Source organism: Dipodomys merriami, unplaced genomic scaffold (genome assembly GCF_024711535.1).
Source record: "Dipodomys merriami isolate MVZ:Mamm:240054 unplaced genomic scaffold, mDipMer1.0.p SCAF_406, whole genome shotgun sequence".
Classification (NCBI taxonomy): Eukaryota; Metazoa; Chordata; class Mammalia; order Rodentia; family Heteromyidae; genus Dipodomys; species Dipodomys merriami.
In genome coordinates, this window is record NW_027205671.1 from 45,989 (window position 1) to 63,288 (window position 17,300).

Consider the following 17,300-nt stretch of genomic DNA (forward strand, 5'->3'; position numbering starts at 1 on the left):
CTATGGCATTTCTAGTGTTTGTGTGCTCATGGATGGTGGTACAACTTCCAGTCACGTTCTTACTTACATTCTCACTGTCAGCCTGCCTGCATTACATGACCCAGCTTGGCCCCCAACACTCGGTATCTCTCATGTGTTTATAAGCATTTTTATTGTGCACTTTTCCACAAACAGGGACCTTGCACTCTCCCTCTGCTTTCTCACTCAAGGCTGGTTCTCTACCATTTGAGTCAGGACTCAATTTCCTTTTCCCTTTTGTATCCATGACTAGGACTCAAAGTCAGAACCTGATGTGTTCTCTCATTGACTAACTGCCTAACAACTGAGCCATGCCCCCAACACCAGGTTTGATGATTTCATTTTGTTTCCTTCATTTCATGGTTTTTGCTAGTTAACAGGTCCTCAGCCCATGTGTAACACAGCAGAGCTGGCAGTCCCTCTGTGAGCACACCTGCTGTTACCTGCTGACAGCTCAGCTGCTCTTCCCCAGCAGGAGAGCTGCACACAGGTCAGAGCTCAGTGCCACAGTTTCTCCACCCTGACTGCTTCTCTGCCATGTCCTGGGTCCCCAGGAACTTCCTGTAGCTTCTCCTTTCCTCTCTTCCTCAGAATCTGCTCACCTTTGTGTCAGTGGATTCCTGTTCATGGACAAAAGTGTTGTTTGTGTTCAGCTCACCATCTTGTCCAGCACTAGTAATCACAGTAAACAACGACCTGAAAAACAGATGCAAGGAAACTGACAAAGGGTTGATAAATCAATTCAAAGAAAACGCAAGTCATTTGTTGATACTTACCAAATAATCCCTTACCTATGCTTTGGTACATGTGTGATTCACTGAGGTTATTACAAGTACAGGATACATATGATATTGTTACACATATACAATACATATGAATGAGAAAAAATAGATTGCGAAACTGATACACAAGAGCCCACTGTCAAGTATCTGCCTGAAGCCTGGCCGTCTTCGTTGATGGTCAGAATGAAGTAAAGTGCCACAAAGCCACACCTGATCTCAGCTCAGGAAGGAGGCTCTGCAGGGCTCACAGATGAGCACCATTCTCCTGGAACACACCAGGAACTGTGGGCCCTCCTAGGCTGTGCAGGCCCAGACCAGGCATGGAGCTCATACCATGGGAGACGCTGCCAGTGTGGAAACACATTCACTATTGTTTTACAGTCTTGCGTGTGCACAAGGAGGTCACAGACGTGTTGCACTTTGTGTTTTGTGTGTGATCAGCAATGTTGACAGTACGATCACCAGGCACAATGGCAGAGTGAGAGGACATGTGTGTCCCTCTGCACCCCAGACAGCTCTCAATGTCCTCACACTCTGCCTCAGGCTCCCAAGGAGCTGCAGGTACAGTGTGAACCACAGAACAGGGTCAATGCGTCATGATGTCTCCAAGGTGACCATTGTCACCAAACTCCTCCAGCACAGTCACCTCTGCTCTGGGAGCCCAATCTCTAGACTTCCCCCCAGAGCTGCTTTATAGCAGAGGACATGCAAATAGCACGTCCCTCTGCCCATGAAAACCAGCCCAGCCCTGACCTGAGCTCTGTGAGCTGATTCCACCAGTGACTGAGCACAGACCACCACCATGGAGCTGGGGCTGCGCTGGGTTCTCCTCGTTGCTCTGTTGAAAGGTGATTTATGGGGAGCAAGGGATGCTGAGTGTGCAAATAGACATGAGTGGGAGGAATAGTGGATGTGTGTGACCATTGCTGACTAGGATTCTCTGTGTTTGCAGGTGTGCAGTGTGAGGTGCAGCTGGTGGAGTCTGGGGGAGGCTTGGTGCAGCCTGGAGGGTCCCTGAGACTCTCCTGTGCAGCCTCCGGATTCACCTTCAGTAGTTACTACATGCACTGGATCCGCCAGGCTTCAGGGAAGGGGCTGGAGTGGGTTGCACGAATTGATACAGGTGGTGGTAGCACACGGTACGCAGACTCTGTGAAGGGACGGTTCACCATCTCCAGAGACAACAGTCAAAGCACGCTGTACCTGCAAATGAGCAGCCTGAGAACCGAGGACACGGCCCTGTATTACTGTGCAAGAGACACAGTGAGAGGAGCCCATTGGGAGCCCAGACACAAACGTGCACGCAGCCTAGGCCAGCAGGGGGCGCTGAGCCCGCGCGTCACCTGCAGGTGTGAGTGAGGAGGTGGCCCTGGGGTCTGGGCCTGCACCCCTCACAGGGCTCCCAGGACCCGAGATTGCATCTCCCCTGCACTGCCTGCCAAGGAACCCAGAAGGCTTAGCTCCTTCTTATTGAACACAAGGCAGGTGAGTGACAGAACAGTGAGTCCCAGGGTCTGGCTTCAGGACAGAATTGGTCCAGCACAACTTTGTACCGGCAGTGAGCTCATCGTGGGTGTAACAGTCAGGGTTAGGTTTTTTTAAAAAGAGGCAGCCAAGTAAGAACTGCACCATGCACATGGTATTCAGGTAAGGGGTAGGTTTATTCAGTAGACCTGCTGGGACCAGGCAAGGTTGGCACTCCACGCGGCTGGCAAAATAGAGCGTCTGGCCCTGGGTTAGGCCTTATATAGGGTAGAGGTGGGGAAAGGTGTGTCCAGGTAAAGGGAAGTGGGATCAGGTGGGAGAAAGGGGTGGCCACATCAGGTTAAGATGTGACATCAGCGGATGCAGGTGTGACCTCTTCCAGGTGTCCCAGTTGCCTACTTAATGCAGGTACTAGGCGAGGTCTGTTCCTTGTCCAGGAATGGACCTTAAATTGCAGCCTTTTGATAATTATGAAAAAGGGCAAAGATTCTCTCTGGCTACTTCCTGCTGGCAAGGGGCGTCGTGGGGGTAAAAGGCTGAGATGTGGTCCACGCTGGGAGAAGGCAGCAGGCAGCAGCTGGCACTTGGGTGTTGAGTCCTTCGATGAAGTCTGGAGGAGTTTCATGAGGCATTGATGGAAACCTGAACAAATGGAAACTCGGACCATTTTTAAACCTAGAATGGCTAGCCTTTGAGAGGGAATCTAGAGGGGGGTTCCTGGGACCCAGCCTGCATCACACTCTTCAGGGCACAAGCCAACATGTAGAAAAGAGAAAGGGAGAGATAGGGAAAGTTGGACATGAGTGGCAGAGAGAGAACAAAGAGAGCCTGAATGTAAACAGACTTCTGACCATTTACCATTGCAGTGGCAAAAACTGTTTAAAACTGAGAATGGCAGAAAAATTGACTTGCAGCACTCCATTAAATGTAGAGTCAGTCTGGTGAGTGAAGTAGAGCTGACCAGGCAGAAGCGGCGTCCTGACTTCCCCCAGAGCCCTCTAGAGAGAAATGGCCACGCCCCCAAAGCCAAGCGTCCTCGGCTTCAGAGGTGACCGGCTTTCAGCTAAAGGCTGTAGGAGCTCTCTGGCATGGCGCCATGTCTGGACAGAGACTGAGCAACAGAGAGCCATAGAGAGTAGAGAAGTGGTGTGGACGTGGATGTGAAGGCCAGCAATGGTATTGGTGAAAAATCTCGCGTGGTGTCTCAAGGCAGTTCGGTTCACAAAAAAGGGGTGGTTAGGAAATTCTAGGTTTTATTGGGTAGCCGATGAAAAGAACACCACGCGCTATTCAGGCAGGAAAAGAAGTTAATTTGACTGAACGGCTGCCCCCACCAAGCATGGTGGAGAAGCATGGCTGAAAAAGGAAAGGGGGGGGAGGGAAGGAAGAGGAGTGACCTCTGGGCCAGGACTTATCTAGGCCAGGGACAGGAAGAGGTGTGGCCAGGTGGGGGAAAGGTGTGGCCACACTGGATCTGGATGTGACCTCAGGTCTGGGAGGCATGTGACCAGAGGTGGCCTGGGATGTGACCTAGTTGGAGGAGAAGGTGACTGCTTTCAGCTCTGCTAGTTCCATGATGTCTGCAAGAAGCGAGTCTCTTAGATGAAGTCTGGAGGAAGTCTTCTCAGGCAGGGGGCTGGACAAAGATGAAAAGGAAATATATTACTGAAAAGAAAAGATTGGATGTCCATGGCTTGGAGGTGACCTAAGGGATGAGGTAGTGAGGTGTGTGGAGAGGAGAGCAGTTAGCTCAGTGCTACTCACCCGGATCTTCAGGGATGCGAGACAGCCTTACCTTGGTAGGCCTGAGGGGGCAACAGGTGTACCTGGAAGTCAGTGTTGGTATAGACGGGGCAGGAGCAGGAGCCCTTTTTATTCTTGACAGGTGAATCCACTGGGGCTGTCCCTTGAGCTTGACTGTGGTGGGCATGGACAGCAGAAACTGGTGAGGGCCTGTCCACTTAGGGTGTAAACCAGATGGATTAAGGGTCTTGAGAAACACTTGATCACCAGGCAGAATTGGGGGAGAGGGAAAGGGGCCTTGATGAGGCTGAGGGAGACACTGGTCAGCATGTTGGCGCAGCATGTGCCTAAGAAAGGTTAGGACGGGAAGGTAGTCTATTAGTGGAGGCTTGGCATTGTCAGTAGGGAAATTACCTAGGAGGAAAGGCCTTCCATACATTAACTCAAAGGGGCTGAGGAAAGTAGGGCTGCGGGGAGAAATACGTAAGCGGGTGAGCGCCAGGGGTAACAGTTCTGGCCAGGATTGCTGGAGCTCCAGAGAAAGTTTAGTAAGTTGTGTCTTAAGGAGCGCACTAGCTCTTTCAACCTTTCCAGAAGACTGAGGCCTATAAGGAATGTGAAGATTCCACTGGATGTTTAGAGAGGATGCCACCTGTTGGGTCACTTTGGAGATGAAAGTAGGCCCCTTGTCAAATTGAAGTGTCCTGGGTAAGCCAAACCTAGGAATAATTTCTTTAATAAGGACAGAGGCAACAGTGTCAGCAGTCTCCGACATTGTGGGATAGGCTTCGATCCATCCTGAAAAGGTATCAACCATAGTTAGAAGGTATTTCAGCTGCTTACATCTGGGCATGTGAGTGAAGTCTATCTGCCATCTTCCCCTGGGGTGTGTCTCCGTGCTTGGTGTGTGGGGAATGCAGCTGGTCGGAGACCACCCTGTGAGGAGGTAAGAGCACATGTGAGGCAGGCTTGGGTAATAGCCTTAGTTGGGTAGTTAGGCTAGGGCAATGGATTAAAGGTTTAAGAAGGTGGGAGAGAGGCTTGTATCCAATGGCAGTGCCTGGTGAACCTGGGAAAGAAAGCTGGCTGCTCGTGTCTCAGGAAGAACAACTTGTCCTTCCAGGGACCACCATCCCTGTGCTTCCTGGGAGGCTCCCTGGTGGGTAAGTTCCTCGAGCTCCTGTGGGGTATAAGAGGGTTGTATTGAAGGCAATACCCGAAACAAGGGAACTGGACGTTGTTCCTGAAGTTGTCTCTGGGATGCTAGCTTTGCCTACTTTTGAATTGCCAACTGTAATGGCATCCAATCCTGTCTGGTGTCCTCTGCAGTGGATGAGCGCTACCTGTTGGGAAGGGAAGCAGCTTCTAATAGCTTAAGAATAAGTGAGGCATTAGTAATGGGAGTCCCTTTGGTGGTCAGGAAGCCACGCTCCTTCCAGATTGCTGCATGAGAATGGAGAATATGACAGGCATATTTTGTCTTTATAAATATTAATCTTCTGACCCTTGGCTGAAATTAAGGCCCTAGTTAAAGCTATAAGTTCTGCCTTTTGTGAGGTAGTGCTAGGGGGCAGAGGGCTGCTTTCAAGAATGGTACAGGTATTAACGATGGCATAACCCGCAACTCGCCTTCCTGAAGAGGTAGATGTGGATCTGCCATCGATGTACCACGTGTCTTCTGGGTCAGGAAGAGGAGTTTCCGAGATACCTGTAAAATGGGGTGTGAATTCCTCCAAGGTCTCTGCACAGGAATGGGAAAGAGGGTTAGAATTGGATGGAAGCAAGGTAGCTGGATTGAGCGGCGAGCAGCTTTCCAGTGAAAAGTCAGGGTTTTGAATAAAAGTAACATGAAGCAGCTGTAGGCGGGAAGGGGAAAGGGAAGACAGGGATTTATGAGACAAAAGGTCCTTTAGTCTGTGGGGAGAGCGAATGGTAGTGGGTTGGCCAGAAGTGAGTTTTGTGCTCTCCTGTGCTAAGGTGGCTGCTGCGGCCAGAGCTCGAAGACAGGCTGCCATTTATGGTAGGTATTTTTTTTAAAAAAAGAGGTAGCCGAGTAAGAACTGTACCACGCACGTGGTATTCAGGTAAGAGGTAAGTTTATTCAGTAGACCTGCTGGGACCAGGCAAAGTTGGCACTCCACGCAGCTGGAAAAAGAGAGCGTCTGGCCCTGGGTTAGGCCTTATATAGGGTAGGGGTGGGGAAAGGTGTGTCCAGGCAAAGGGAAGTGGGATCAGGTGGGAGAAAGGTGTGGCCACATCAGATGCAGATGTGACCTCAGAAGATGCAGATGTGACCTCTTCCAGGTGTCCCAGTTGCCTAGGTAATGCAGGTACTTGGCAAGGTCAGTTCGCCATCCAGGAATGGACCTTACAGTCAGCAACCGATCTCAGGACACAGTTCCATGGTGCCACAGCCACAGAACCTCTCCTGCAACACAGATTGTCTATAAAGCCACATGAGGCAGAGACAAGACCAACACTGGATGTGGATGTCGTGTCTGATAATCTGCACACACACTCACTCAGGGAAGTGGGAAAGACTGTCATTTCCATCACTGATGAGTCTGTGGGAGCAGAGGACCCTTCGAAGCTCAGGACAGATTCGGTGGTGGCAACATTCTTGCCAAGGCCACAATCCATATAGTGCAAGGCAAAGACCGAGACCTGACCAACGTTCAGTGTGGATGTTGTGTCTGATAATCCCACACAGGTACATACAGAGGGGAGGGAAGAGTTGGTGACATTTCAGAAAGTCCAGAGAAGCCTCTCAGGAAACTGTGAAATGACTTGGGAGAGCCTAGAAAGGACAGGTTCTTGGGTTTTCACCTCAGCCTGGGGCAGAGGAAGGTGAGTTCCCCCTCTGCACACACAGCAGGTCAGAACCGCTCACTGAATGCATGAGAGGGGAGAACCAGCACTCCCTTAATCCATGTCCACCAGTGACACACAGGGAAGGGAGAGAAGTGAACGTGGTGCTGCCAGATCTGACGTTAAAATGTAGACGACACGCTCATTCCTGTGACTGCACTCCTACTCCATATGACAGCAACAGCGTAAAATAAAGACATAAAGGCACAAAGAGATTGCTAGGAACACCTCTTCAGCAACATGAAATAATGCAAAAGAGTAAAGCTTCATCATAAGGATAGTAGTGATAATGTCTGTAAAATGATTTACTGTGCAGGGTGTATCATCCAAACAAAGGTCTCCAGGAAACAACAAATTCTAGAACCCAATAAAATAATGATCAAAATTCTATGTTGACAGTTCCTTAAAAAATAAACAAATATTCAAATACAAGATAATATGCTTACTCTCAATGAAATACAAATCAATTCCACAGTGGAATATCACCTCACCTAAGTCACCATGACTGTTATCACAAACATGGAAGAATATAAATGCTGGCTTTGGGTGGAGTGTGGGGAGGAGTTCTTCTGCTGAAAATGCACACTCCAAAGTGTTGTGCTGGTTTTCAGGGTTTTTTTTAACATTTTTAATTTGAGTAAGGTCCTGAGATGAAAGTAAAGGTCCAACAAGAGAAGAATAGAAAAAGGAAATGGGATAGGTGTGGACAATGGAATAGAACTAACCCACAGAAAGGAAGAAAGACTGTCATTTGTGATAACCTAAAGGAAGTTATCTTAAAGGAAATAAACCAACCATAGAAACACCAGTATCACATTATGTCTAGAAGAAATAGACTGCACAGAACAGAAAAGGAACTGTTGGTTACTAGAGAATGAGGAAGGATGGAGGGAGGACGGGATTAGAGGGAGGTTGAAAGTTGGGTACAAAATTGCATGAAACAAGGAATCACATGGTTGATAAAACAATTTGAAAAACATGAAAATAATTTATTGATAGTTACCAAATCAATGGTTACCTATGAGAAATCTGTTACATGTAGTGACTCATTGAGGTTATGACAATATACAATACACGTGGGGGCTGGGAAGGTGGCTCAGTGGTAGAGTGCTTGCCTTGCATGCTTGAGGACCTGGGATCGATTCCTCAGTACCACATAAGCAAAAAGAAAAAAGCCAGAAGTGGCACTGTGGCTCAAGTGGTAGAGCGCTATCCTTGAGCTGAAGAGCTGAGGGACAGTGCCCAGGCCCAGAGTTCAGGCCCCAAAACCGGACCCCCCCCCATAAAAGTACATGTGATATTGTCAAAAATACACAATGCATATGAACCAGAAAAAAAAAAAAAAACAGGAAAGCTTGACAGTGAGAAATGATACACCAGATCCCAGTGTCAGGAATCTGCCTGAACCCTGGCCGTCTTGGTTTGTGGTCAGAATGAAGTAAAGTGCAGCAAAGCCACACCTGATCTCGGGTCAGGAAGGAGGCTCTGCAGAGCTCACAGGTGAGCACCATTCTCCTGGAACACAGCAGGAACTGTGGCATCAGGAAGGTGCAGCTGCTGCTCTTTCCTGGCAGCCTCTGGGCTTTCCTCTTCCCCTCAGGGTCTCAGGTGGTTTCCTGTTTCTTCTCTAAGTTCACGTCTCAGCTTCCTTGCCAAATGTTCATGAAGAGATCCTGGGCTCTGCTTTAAATAGAAAAATGGAGCCTCTGATCTTAGCTATTCCGGGGTCTGACATCTGAAGCTCATGTGGGAAGCCAGCCTGTGCAGGCAAGTCTGTGCTGCTAAATCTAATGATCCAAGATGGCAGTAGGCAAGCTGTGGCTCAAGTGGTAGAGTGTTGCCTTCAGCAACAGTTCATGGTCTGGGTCCAGGCCCTGGGTTCCAATCCCCAGGACAGCACAAAAAAATGCAGCCTGCAGGCTTGTATCTGTCATGATAGAAGTTAGTTCTTGCTGACCATGAACACAGAATTGTTCACTAATGGAAGTGTGTCAGCACACTCACTACTAGAATTCACTGAACATCCAGAGCACAAGGACAATTCAGGCAAACATGACGAAACCAGGAAAGCAAAGTTTCAGGTGGATTGTGCATGTAGCTGTCCAACAATGATGATGGAAATGTACACATAAGACCAAGAAGAGAAAACATGACCCAGACGTCATCAAATTCACAACCCAGTAGTGTAAAGCACTGCAGATCACTGGGACACAGACAGGTGTGAAGACCACACACTGGCCCTCCCCAGGCCAGACCAGAGGGCCTTTCTCCAGGTGCCTCCATTTCCAGACCTCCAGAGGTTCAGCCTCACTGTTCTCTGCTGAGCCAGCATCTCACAGGCCCCGGGGGCTCTTGCAAATGCCCTGAACATTACCGGACAGGACACAGACAGGAAGGTGACTGCTTTGCCTACAGTGCTCAGGACAGGTACCCGTGGTCCAGGCCCATAAGCAGAGCTGTCTAGAGACAGAGCACAGGGTGTTTGTAGCTGGAGATCTACCCTAGCAAGACCTTTCAGGAAACACTTTTCAACCAATACCTGAGTGTGGTGTGTGTGTGTCAGCTTGACTCCTGCAGACTAAGAGCAGCTCACCAGTCCAGCACAGCCAGACCAAGCTGTTCATGAGACTCCATCTCAGAGAAAGACACTCAGTGTGCTGATATGTGCTTATAATCCCAGCCATGATGGAAACTTCACTTAGGAAGATGGAGCTCCAGGTGAGATTATGACCAAAATCACCAGACCTTTCTCAAAAATGGCACTGATACCATCAAAGACTGGAACTCTGCCCAGTGCTAGAACACCTTCATAGCAGGCCTGGGGCCTTGAGTTGAAGAAAACGTCAGTACCTGTGCTGCCCAAATGAAACATGGCCAGCCCTGCTATGTTCTCACATGGATTTACATTGTGTGTCAGAAATAAAATGTGGGCTACATTGTGCAAAGAATCTCCAGGTTAAGAGGCCTGGCTCTGTTGGCAGACCTTGAAACAATGAGTAAAAGCATCAGGCACCAAGTTTGAGTTTTGATGTTTGACTTAAAAAAATGAAAGACTAGAAAAGTAACTTTCCAATTGAACTAGTCCGTACCTGGTCTTGAAAGCTCATAGGTAAGATTGTACATGTGTGTGTGTGTTGGTCTAAATTATGTGTGTATATAATTCATATATATTCACACAGCCAGCCTATAGTTTGTATATATGATGGGTGTGTCAATGTGTATGCACATACAATAGGTATGTCACACGTGTGAAAATGTGTATGTAATTGCATATGCAATATTTACATGTGTTGATGTCGATGTGTAAATACCTTCGAATCCCTGGGATGAGAAGGAGGTTTCCATGTTCCCTACTGTCTTTCCTCTGTGAATACCTCCAGGTCCCTGAACAGCTCCCCTACCACATGTCCCGTCCGGTGTTGTGAGGATGGATGCTGGGCTTGATGAACTGGAGACTAGACCCAGACTGAGCTCTCTTGAGGGCAAAGCTGAGTCTACAATTCAGGGGATCCTGGGCAAGGACAAGTGTGCTGTGTCTTTCCCTTCCTCCCTCTCCTCCCCTCAGGTCTTCACATATATGTATAAATCCCCCATGAAACTATAACTATCTGGCTGGGTAATCAGATCGATGTATATTACATTTGTGTTATCCACACGCTTCAAGATAAGGTTCTACTGTTTCTGGTCTAGTCTGCAAGAACATGGAGGATCCCTGGGGTGTCTGCCCAGATTTGGGTGTCTGCGATTTGGCTAGGGTTGGTGGCTCTCTGTCCTCAGGTGTGCTGTCCAGGTGCTGCGGGAGGAGGCCCTGCTGGCTGGTGAAGCTCTCACACACCCTGTCTCTCACCTGCGCTGACTCTGGACAACTCCATCAGCACCACCAGACCCTCACTGTCCAGGAAGAGCTTGGAGTGTTGGGCATGCAATCTGTGGTGGTTTCATTAGCTGCAGCCCAGGATGGGCTCCACCTCCATCTCCAGAGCCATGGTCACAAGCAGAACTCTGCAGCAGGACTCTGTGAGCTCAAGGACCCGGCATGGAGTGCTGTGCAGAAGAGACCCTGAGGGGACTCAAGTGAAGCCTGAGAAGAGCGTTTCCTCCCTGAAGGGACAGGGTCAGCAGGGGACAAGCGGAACCACCAAACTCCCACAGTTAAAAATAGCAGGTGCAGAGATGGCGGCTTCGGAGTGAGAGGCTCCAGTGTCCTCTGTGGTCTGCTCAGCTTTAGCTCATTACCTAAGAGAACCCACCACCCACAGGCTGTAGTGTAAATCACCAATGTCTGAGCACAGTAAGCTTTTTCCATTCATATGAGCAGCACGGGAAGAATGTGCAGGAATAGGAGACAATAGAAAAAGACTGAACATTTTCAGAAACTGGGTGTATTCAAAACATTCCATTCTCATCAACATGAGCAATGTCACCATCCACAATCAATCTTCCTAATCAATCTTCCATCTTCATCTCCAGGAATGCGGCTTGAGTCTGATTGGAATAAATTCTTCCTCACTCCTTCAGAGTCTGAGCACAGCCAGCTCTCTCTTCTGATGGCAACCTGACAAGACCTGGTGACACCACAGAAGGAATCAAATCTGAGGGGAGAAGGGAACCTGACTGGATGAAGGCCAGCTACAAGGTCCCGTGCCTGTACTCTCTGTCCAAGGTGACAGTGACAAAATAGTTTCCTCATTACAAGAACACAATATCTCCTTTCTATCTCTCTGTCTCTGTCTCTCTCTTGTACACTGCTGTCATAAAGATATCACCATAACTTTAGAGAACATGTATTTAGGATAATAAGCTAACACATTACTATTTAATCATCTGGAGCTGAAAATTTTTTAATACTGATTAAAAACAACAGTTGATTTACAATTGTTACAATCAATGTCATGCATTTAAAGAAGGCCATGGGGTAACTGAAGGTAAGTCAGGAGGAGGAATGAGGGATGGAAAATTACAGAGGAACCAAAAGAAACATGTCTGGATGAGCCCTAGGTTTGCTTGTGTGTGCCAACGGTTGAACAAGTGTCCATATTCACCATGGTCAGATGCACCTTTAGAAATGTGCAGTTAATTACATTCCATATTAATTCATACCAAATTGTGATCTGTTTTGCAACAGATAATGAACACATGTCAAAATATAAAAAGTACCATATGTATATATACTCATGTCTATATATAAACAGATGTGATACAAGAGACTCACAATCACACATGTGTCTCCACTGAGTTCCCTCCCTTTTCTTTCAGTAAACATAGTAATGGCGCTAACTCACACCTAGTCTCACTGCAGAAAAGACATTCTGAAAACCTTGCCAAGTCAGCGCCCCTGTGTGCTCGAGATGTTCTTGTGAGCAGCCTGGAGGGGGATTGAGAATCAGAGAGGTATGTGCTGAGGATAACTTCAATGAGACATGAAGTCTGTAGACATGTCACAATTATTTATCATTATTTTTGTACTGTGCTTGTTTCCAAAAAAGATAAAAGATAAAATTCATATATACAGGACACATTTGCACACATGCACAGGATTAAATAAGAGGAGGGGTTCTTACTGCTCACAAGACACAATCCCATAGAGTTATTGTGCTTTCCTTCATGCAATCATTGTCAGACTCCCCACTAGCTCTACTACATCAGCTCCTCCCCTCTGAGGCCTCCAGCCTAGAGCTTCCTTTATAGCAGTCTGACATGCAAATGGGGTGTCCACCAGACGCTAAAAATCAGACCCCACAGTTCTGGGGGACCAGCCCAGCCTGGATTCCAGTGATCGAATTCAGTGGTCAGCTCGGAAACAGACAAGTCTCCATGGAGTTGAAACTGAGATGGCTTTTCCTTGTGGCTCTTCTACAAAGTAATCTGTGGGGAGCATGGGATGCTGAGTGAGAAGAACCATGGATGTGTGTGACCATTGCTGACCAGGATTCTCTGTGTTTGCAGGTGTGCAGTGTGAGGTGCAGCTGGTGGAGTCTGGGGGAGGCTTGGTGCAGCCTGGGGGGTCCCTGAGACTCTCCTGTGCAGCCTCCGGATTCACCTTCAGTAGTTACTACATGCACTGGGTCCGCCAGGCTCCAGGGAAGAGGCCTGAGTGGCTCTCATACATCAGTGGTGATAGTAGTTACATAAACTACGCAGACTCTGTGAAGGGCCGCTTCACCACCTCCAGAGACAACAGCAAGAGCACACTTTACCTGCAGATGAACAGCCTGAGAGTGGAGGACACGGCCCTCTATTTCTGTGCTAGACACACAGTGCAGGAAATCCAGTGTGGGCCAGACACAAACCTCCCTGCAGGGCGCTCAGCACCAGCAGGGGGCGCTGGGCACAGCTTGGAGCTGGGTCAGCTCAGGAGCAGCTGCACACAGAGCCCAGGGCTGCTCTCCTGCTGTCTGCCCTGCCTCTGTGTCCACAGTGTGACAGCATCTCTCCTGAGTTCATGACCCACACTCCTCTGTGATGTCTCCAGTCCTTTGCTGGGACTTTAAGAATGAACAGAGTATCATGGTGGAAGCAAAAATGGCGCTGCAGTGTGGACCAGTATTTGATCCTTAAGAAACTCAGGGACCCTGGAGACCCCATGAGACTCAGGACAAAGATCCCAGGATTCACAGAGTTGGAATTTGTTCTGTGAACAAGAGGGAAACCGCCTGGCATGGTGACTAGTGTCTGTAATGCTAGAGACTTGGGAGGAGGAGAGAAACATGAGTATTTGTGGAGGCCAAATGGGCAAAACCTTAATGAGAACCCATCTCATCAATAAGTTAAATGTGGCAGCTGTTTCCTGTGATTCCAGCTACACAGGAGGCAAGTGTGGAATCACTGTCTGGCACCTGCCCCAGGCAATAAAATAAAAAACACCAGAAAATAAAAAAACATCAGAAAAGATGCAGAAAGGGCTGAAATGCATGTGTGTGCCTAAAATAGTAGCCCTGAGTTCAAAACAGTAGAGAGAGAGAGAAAGAGAGAGACACACACACACACAGTCACAGAGACACAGAGACAGAGACACAGATAGAGATAGAGTGAGACCCAGAGAGACAAAGAGACACAGAGAGAGACAGACAGAGACAGAGACATAGACAGAGAGAGACACAGATAGATATAGAGACACAGAGAGACACACACAGAGACAGAGAGACAGAGAGAGACAGAGATAGAGAGAGATACAGATAGAGATAGAGACACGGAGAGACAGAGAAAGAGAGTCCATTATAATGAAAACATAACTAAATTAATTCCAAAGTGAATAAATTAGGAAACATACAATTAACCCTGTGTGATCTCTACTGATGTCTAGGGGCCTGCAGGTCAGCGGTGCGTAGACCTCAGGGTCCAGGCACTGTGCCACACTGTGTTTCATGGGTAACGGGGACAGGGAAGGATCATCTCAGGGCACGTGTGAATACTTTTGATATTGGTGCTCATTTTGGTTTCCTGAAAACATTTTTCAAAGTTTCTTCAGAATGGAACATTTTCATACCTCTATTGGTACAAAATTCATATTTAAGTGTAGGTGAATTTAGATTTGCAGCATTTCCAAATTTATTATTGTTATTATAAATGTGATGTTCACAGGGGTTACAGTTGCATGTTAGAAAGAATACATTTTTCTTTGGACAATATCAACCTTTCCCTATCTCTCAATTTCCCCCTCCATCAGTTGTATAAGTCATCATCCACATAGTGTCTAGTGAGTACCACTGCTGCCTCTGTTCAGCATTTTCCTTCCCCTTCTGTGCAGCCCCATGATCCCGAGGGTGCAGTTACTGTGAAACCATTGTCTAAATGAAGCTAATCCACAGAAGGTCACCTCACATGGACATGTGTGTTTGTGTATATATTGTGCTTCTGTTTGAGTGCATATGAGTATAAGTGATATGCGTGTTCCCGCAGGTCTGTTTTGCTGGTGTGTAGAAGTACACGTAGGATATATCTGTGTGTGTGATAGAGACACTGTGCTGGTTACACACATTAAATCTCTTGGTCTCTCCTCATAGCCTTCACCTCACGTCCTTCTTGGCAGGTCAGGGCCCCCAGTGGAGAGCTTGTCAAGGCAGGGGTGCGATCTGTGAGAGACCCGCGGTCACCTCCCCTGGGGGACAGGGGACAGGGACGCTGCCCCTCGTATGCAGCCACAAGCAGAGTGACCCCACATGCAAATTCCCACATACACACCCGGAGAAGTCGCACCCTCGCTTAAATTCAGCCTCTTCTGCACTCTGGAAATGTGTCTGCGCGTGACAGCTGTAACCTCGTGACCGTGGAGCAGGTGTGGTCTTTGGGCTCCTGCTGGCAGCTCATAGCGGTGGTGACTTGGGACTGGGCAGGAGCGTGGGATGCGGCGTCTGGGCCGAGACGCAGCTGCTCCTCTGTCCACAGCTGTGCTGTCCCAGGTGCAGCTGCAGGAGTCAGGCGCTGGCCTGCCGAGGCCCGTGCAGACGCCGTCCCTCTCCTGTGCGGTCTCTGGTGACTCCGTCAGCATGGTGACTGCGGAGCTGGACCCGACAGGCCTCAGGGAAACGCTGGAGTGGACTGGACACATCTATAAACGTGGGAGCAGCGCATACAGCCCGAGCCTCCAGAGCAGAGTCACCATGCCAGTGCACACCTCCAAGGACCACTGCTCCCTGCAGCTGAGCTCCGTGACCACGGAGGACACAGCCTTGCACTACTGTGTAGGACACACTGAGGAGACCGGGTGTGAGCCCTGACACAAGCCTGCCACAAGGATGCACGGGACCCTCAAGGATGCCCAGCACGCCCGAGCTCAGAGTCCATCCAGAACACAACGTGCAGCCCAGGGCTGGTGTCGACGTCTGGCTGCCCTCTGTCCAGCTGACTGCCAGGGATCCCTTCTGGATCTGGGAGGCTGCCACTCCGTAGTGTCTCTGAGTTCACAATGTGATCATGTTGTTATGATCTTCAAACAATAAAGCATATTCCCAAATCAATGAGACCAGGGCATCGTCCTGGAAACGGCAAGGACCCAGCCGTGGTCCCCAGGACCTGAGGAAGGCCAGGGGACTTGACGATCACTTTCCCATCAGACCTGGGGAGACACTCTGGGATTCCCTGCTGAGGAGGCTCTGAAATTCCCATTGAAAACGTGAGGGACATGGCTACACACAGGTCCTCCCTGCAATCCAGGCTGTGTGGGAAGTGGGGACTGGAGGATCGTGGTTCGAATCCAGCCAGGGAAAAAACTAGCCAGGCTGAATCTCAGTCAATGAACTGGGGGTGACGGCCCAGGTCTGCAGGGCCCCCAGCTACACCAGAGCTATGGACACAGCGTTTGAGGTCCGAGCCCAGCCTCAGTCAACACCAAGGCTCTGCCCGAATAACAGCTGACAGCAAAATGAAAGGCATGGCCAGTCACGGCACGACAGCCCAACGAGCACAGGCCTGAGTTCTAACCCAGTACTTCCAAATCCTGTGAGGAGAAGCCAGACCACCACCCCTGGAGCTAGCAAACCTTCCCTTTCCCCCATTCCCGCCTGTGCACATCCAGCTCACGACTGGACAATGGGGTAGTGTCAGTGGACACATTTTCATGCTCAGAGACTCTCCTCCCTGTGTGTTCTTTTCTCTGATCAGCCCGAAATGGCCATTGTAAGTGTGTGGACTGAACCCCAGGTCAGGTGTGGACCTGGGGTCAGGTGTTGCTCAGGCCGGGGCTTCTGCAGACCTGGGGAAGGTGCCGGTGCCACGTCTCAGCCTGCATGCATCAGCCCTCTCCTGCTGCCTCTCAGCAGGCCTCCTGTGGGAATGGAGGTGGACGTCGGGTCTGGAGGAAGGCTGACCAGGAGTCGTGGGACGGAGATGCAGAGCTCACCCTTGCCCACTCCGTATACTTGGTTTCACCTCCACCGTCCGCGGCTCTGGAGAAACGGACACAAGGGCTGCCTGGTTGTGCTGTGAGGCCTGGGACTGAGGGCAGGTGTCCGTGAGTCCTGGCGTTGTGCACTGTCCAGGACCGAGGGCAGGTGTCTGTGAGTCCTGGTTTTGTGCACTGTCCATGCACTGCTGCTCACCCTGAACCCTGTGCTGAGCAGAGCAGCCTCCCGAGGCCTCTGTCCCGAGTCCTGGTCCCTGTGGTGCTGCTCCTCACCCTTCTCTCACACTCCCCTCCCTGAGAGAAAGAAAAATCTCACCCTGTTCCCTCACCACATCATTAACTGAAGGAACAAGGCTAATTTCTTGAGGAGGGATTTTTCTCTGAACTCCATGGGCTTAGGAAAGGCGTCTTCCACCTGTGAAGGTTTCATCCTGTGGAATCACAAACCCTTCTCCTCACCAGGAGACAGCACGCTCCAGGTACCTGCTGAGTGTGTGTGGAGCAGGAGGGGTGCAGTGCTGTGCTGGCCTGGGGTCCTGGTGCCTGTGTGTGCCGCAGCCATG

General features: G+C 49.4%; 1 gene segment (V, D, J or C); it reads left to right on the plus strand.

Annotated features, from left to right (window-relative positions):
- The first annotated feature begins 1,572 nt into the window (after positions 1-1,572).
- Positions 1,573-17,300, plus strand: part of LOC138806718 (immunoglobulin heavy variable 3-74-like) — a 134,182-nt gene continuing 118,454 nt past the window's right edge. The window contains 1 exon segment of the V gene segment in view: positions 1,573-1,648. Within this exon segment, the coding sequence occupies positions 1,603-1,648 (46 nt within the window).